The following is a 5375-nucleotide window of genomic DNA, read 5'->3' as shown; positions in this document are numbered from 1 at the left end:
TATCAAAACCGATAGACTTTCGAGTCGATTCGTTGAAACTAGTGGGTTTTTCGGGTTTTTAGGCCGTCGTTCGGTAGAATTTCTTCCTGACGATTTGCATCTTCAGAGGTGGTTTGATTGAACTTTTACACTGTTCTGGTTTTTCATATCAATACAGCTCAGGACCTTTGAAGATTCGAATCCCAATCGAATAATACGACTACTTCTAAGGCTTCTGGGGGCGTTTTGGTTGAAGCCAACGTCCCCAGATTTAAGTTCAGAAGTCAGACTTTCTCACCTTATTCAGTTCTGCATGTTGTCAGTTTGCTTAAAATAGGTGAAGATTGGCGAAAATCATGTTACTTATTGGTTGATGTTGCGAAAGTTCACTCTTGATGGTAGATCACCTGGGAATGGTTCATTTAAGCTTTTTTTAATCGGTGGCACCAAGAAGTTTCACCTAGTAATGGAGTATTCTTATTAAAAATGTGATCTGAGCTCCATGCTGTTCTGAAGCAGGTTTCTGAGCAACTAGTTTCTGGTTGTGGTGATATGGATTTTGCTTGCTTTGAATGAGCAATTTTGATATACTTGATTTTGGAAGTTTTTGTGCATTTTCTGGGCCCTTCTGAAGCAGGATTCTAAACAACCAGTAGAAATATGAGAATCGCGGCTAGAGTACTCGATAACAAACGTTTCAGTTTACGTGTGGTTTAAATTGGGTTCTACTTAAGAAGCTGGTGGCATCAGAATTAATTTTTAAACTTTGAAGTCTTTTTCCGCGGACTTTCATTTTTACATCATACACATAAAAAGCCATTTCTGAGCTACCAGTTCAGATAGGGGAATAAGGGTTGCTGGACTCGGTCAAGAGAAATTTGGCTTACGTGTGATGTGAATTTATATAGCTTCGAATGACTGGTTTATTAGTAATAAATTTAGAAACTTTTGCAATATTTTGCGCGGTTTTTTGTCTATATACGGTGCTCTTCTGAAGCCAATTTCTGAGAAACTGGAGTGGATATCGGACTCCAGGCTTCAGCACTCGATCAGCAAGGCGTTTCTTTAAATGTGACGTAAATTGGGTTTGGTTCTAAGGGATGGTTTTTTTAGAATAAATTTTTAAACTTTTGCAAGTTTTTGAGCGTTTTTTGCCTATAGACGATGATCTTCTGAAGCAATTTTCTGAGGAACCGGTTGCGATATCGAACTCAGGATTATAGCGTTCGCAGTGCTTTACCTCCCGGGCGGCTCGAATTCTGCTCGCTTGCAGTCAATGGTGTCTTCAAATAATGAATTTTGAAACTTGATAGTTTTTAGCTTTAGCTCCGGTGTGATGCAAATTTGGCTCGGTTCGACCAAAGGGTTCTTCGATAATAATTTTTTAGTTGTTGTTGTTCGTTAAGGGGATGGATGGGTTGAAACATTTGGGGCCATGGAAAGTTTGCGTGAATTGGGGCAAGGCCTACCGTAACAAAGGGGCGCAAAGTTGGGAATCGACCAGCGATTGTCGTAAAAAGGGCGCCTGCCAGCCGGGCGTCCCGACGCCCTACCTGCGACAGTCCAATGTGGCTTTACGTATCCGCACATCGTCATACCATCCAGAGTGATTTATTGACCTGAAGAACGCGAACTTTCCTCCATCGGATATCGGACTATGGCAACATGGAAATGAATTGCTGATGGGCGCCGAGACAAGTTTCCATTGTGCCGAACTTATCGACTCAATTTTCCCTAGATTTTCGTTTGTCATGTGTATGGGGACGGAATGTCTGGGCTGAGAGGGTGCTCGACGTCTAATTATCGCAACTCCCACTTCAATTTCAATAAAAATGGCTTTTTATTGCCCGGCTCTGTTTGCATATTCCGGCCGAGTCCGCAAACACACTACACGAATAAAAAGGGTGCATGTCTAGGAAGGAAACTGTTCCACCCCCGGCATCGATACCATTGCAAAACCCATAATTTTTCGCATTTTACGACCTTTTACTATAACGCGTGTGTTTGGTCTGTACGTATCCGCGATCATTAAATAACACTTTGCAAAAACAGTTCGCTTTATTGGATCGAACCGTCGGGGCTTTGCGCTCTATTTAATTGGACTGGTGCAGGGTGAGTCAATGGCAAAATCAATGGAAAACTTAGTTTTCAAAACTCAGTTACCTTCAAGCTGAAGGCGTGCTGGTGAGTCAATACTGCTGACTGCTCGCATTTATTCCACAAAGTCATGGATAAAGTTTTATGGGCGAATTTCGTGCAAATTTGCCTGTAACTGCCCAAGTTTTTACCGGTCGGTGTATTTGGATTCCCGTGGGATTTTTCCCGTTAACTGCCAGTTCTCGGCTCAACTTCCCTTCGACTACTTCAGACAATTAAAATACTTCTCCAACTTCCAATTGTTTGCCTTTTTCAAAGCTGCCGATCCAACATGGAATCGCTTAATGAGGACATATTTTCCTCCTCAACGTCCCCAACTGTTCCGAATACAAATCGCTCCACATCCATTTGTTACACTGCTAATATCCTTCTTCGGGGTCTTATTCCATTACCATTTCCGCACCTCCATTTAATTATCTTTTACATCTTTATTCTGTCTGCATTTTCGTTMGYTTTCTTTTATCGTTCTGTCCGGCTCGGTTTCAATGGAAAACACCATCGTTTGGGGAATTGCCKTTCAATAGAGCAACACTGTCACAAGAACCAAAGTTTTATGAATGTTGGACGTTCTTATACATTWCAASTTTTGAGGAGCACACTTTGAAACATAACCCCAAATGTMTACAGGGTTATTCACGCTATACGGCACGGAAGTTTGCGGCTAAACCGTTTGATTTTTAAAAAGTATTATTTTATGAATTGTCCGACGCCTACCGAGCGCACATTTTAAAAATATTTTCGTAATGTACAGGGTGTCCCAAAAGCTGAATATTTAATATACAGACACTTGAAAAGATACAACTGAAAGACCGCTAAAAGGTTCGCTAAAATGTGTACAAAACCTCCGTTCCCTATCGTGAATAGTTTCTGAAATATGGCCAAAAAACTAAGAAGGAAACTGTCCGCATTAGCTTGAGGTGCATGCAGTGTTCTTTGGATGCATAAAATTGGGCTGTTGTGGAGGGCTCAGTTGGAGCCAAACTGTTCCATATTTGGAGTACCTTCGGACTCAACCTCGACCGAAAAATTGATAGTGAAACCCCCCTAACTTTGAGGTTTAAACCTCCAAACCGGACTGAGCTCCTAATCGCCTGCCCCAGCTGCAATTACCAAATCTGCAGAGGATCAGCACCAGTTTTTCTCAACATTCACACCCTTCAGATGCAACTGGGGCCGGGACTGATGGAAAACTGGAAACTTCAGGACCACATTATTGAATTCACCCTGTATATACAGAGTGAATATTTAATATACAGACACTTGAAAAGATACAACTGAAAGACCGCTAAAAGGTTTGCTAAAATGTGTACAAAACCTCCGTTCCCTATCGTGAATAGTTTCTGAAATATGGCCAAAAAACTAAGAAGGAAACTGTCCGCATTAGCTTGAGGGCGCATGCATGCAGTGTTCTTTGGATGCATAAAATTGGGCTGTTGTGGAGGGCTCAGTTGGAGCCAAACTGTTCCATATTTGGAGTACCTTCGGACTCAACCTCGACCGAAAAATTGATAGTGAAACCCCCCTAACTTTGAGGTTTAAACCTCCAAACCGGACTGAGCTCCTAATCGCCTGCCCCAGCTGCAATTACCAAATCTGCAGAGGATCAGCACCAGTTTTTCTCAACATTCACACCCTTCAGATGCAACTGGGGCCGGGACTGATGGAAAACTGGAAACTTCAGGACAACATTATTGAATTCACTAACAAATGGCCTTCGGTTTCGGGCGGAAAACTTCCGGCTCTCAAGTTTCCTCGCACGTTCCCCAGCATAAGAACGAAGTGCAAATTAACAATTATTATTCTCTGCAGCTCGCCGCCTGAATGGGAAAAAGATCGCGGGTTTTTGCCTTGTAAATTGAAGCCAAACCCAACACGGAAAAGAATTTTATTGCGAACCGCACAAATTTAGCCGTGATAATAGAACCAACAATCGTTACACAGCCATACTCCAGGTGGCGTGGTGTCAGGTTCCATAGTAGGCATGCGGCAGTACCTATGGAACACCGTGGCGCAACGATCGCAAATCAGCATCTCTTCTGGAGTGTTGAACTCGCACAATTCGCAGCATAGTGGCTCGGTCGGCCAGTTCCTGGCTAAACGACGAAAACGCAGCAATAAAACGAAAATTTGCAAGAATGCTGCAACAGCAACTCACCAACAAAGTTGTTCAGCACTGGAACAACAGGCAGCTGATTGATCACGTATCCTTGGTCATCCAGCACCAAAATCCACTGGTACTGCTTCCTATCGACTGGGCAGGTCCGTTTGGTTTTGGACCATTCCTGCAAACAGCTCAGGCAGAACGCGTGGTGGTTGCAGCGCTCCGTAATGCTCAGAGTTTGATTGGTGAGGGCTTTGAGGCAGATCGGACACTGTTCGATTTCTTCATTTTCTGAGTCGCTCGAAAGTTCCTCCTGCTGAACTGGGCCTGGGGAGGTTTATTAACTACATCAACCAAATCTCTTTCTGTTCAAGCAACTGATGGGACCAGGTTGCAAGGGTTTTGCAGGCAACAAAACCAGGACAGAGGAGGGAGTGAGAGGAGAACATTGCAAGAACCTCAGAAGAATGATAGAGGAGGACCAGGAGCCAAAAGACAGCCTTCAGTTATAGTTAAAATCAGTAAAAGTTGACACTCACCAGCTGCTGCTGATAAGAGCTTATTGGGGCGGGACAGAGCGAGTTTCTTCGCCTGGCAGCTTTGCGAGCAGGCGTCCAGGTCGCTGTCCACTGAACTGGCCGAAGTGGAATGTTCGGACACTTTTCTTTTCCTCTCGGACCCGGAGGTGCTCATTATGCGCTGCAGGGATGCGTTTAAATTTGTCACATTCGACTCAAAGTGAACACATTGTCACCTGGACAATGGCTGGAGCTGGTGCTGAATGGCATGGCAAAGTCGTGCTCACTTGGATTATGCAATTATGCATATCGGATGATTGCAAATGCGCTGATGACTCGAAGTTATTGGAAAATCCTGTTAGCATTAATTATCCCAGCAATTCCCCGGGATCCCGAAAGGGCAGTGTAAAGCCGAGCGACGGACCAAATAATCCAATAGCGCCGGGCCTATGGGGAATATGCAGCAAGGGGGAGAAATACCTTGAACAAATGCATCTCGCCAAGGCAGGAATTCTGTTCGGGATGCTGCAGCTTCCGGTTTGAATTCGCAATTTGCAGCAGCTCTTGCAGCGGAAAACTGACTTTCTTTTATTCATTAAGACGGCGCCGCCCCTTGGGAG

General features: G+C 44.0%; 1 protein-coding gene across 1 annotated transcript; it reads right to left on the bottom strand.

Annotated features, from left to right (window-relative positions):
* Positions 1–4007: 4007 nt before the first annotated feature.
* Positions 4008–5013, bottom strand: LOC109537549 (PHD and RING finger domain-containing protein 1). The gene is made up of 3 exons (XM_019904330.2): positions 4777–5013; positions 4292–4564; positions 4008–4229 (listed from the first exon to the last, which is right to left on the bottom strand). Exons 1-3 carry the CDS (start codon positions 4928–4930, stop codon positions 4042–4044), a joined length of 615 nt encoding a protein of 204 aa, XP_019759889.1. The 5' UTR covers positions 4931–5013; the 3' UTR covers positions 4008–4041.
* Between the last annotated feature and the right edge of the window lie 362 nt (positions 5014–5375).

The sequence above is a fragment of the Dendroctonus ponderosae genome, unplaced genomic scaffold (genome assembly GCF_020466585.1).
Source record: "Dendroctonus ponderosae isolate FM_Combo_2020 unplaced genomic scaffold, Dpon_F_20191213v2 Dpon_F_20191213_11, whole genome shotgun sequence".
In the NCBI taxonomy this organism is placed as follows: Eukaryota; Metazoa; Arthropoda; class Insecta; order Coleoptera; family Curculionidae; genus Dendroctonus; species Dendroctonus ponderosae.
This window is presented reverse-complemented; position numbering and strand designations above follow the sequence as displayed.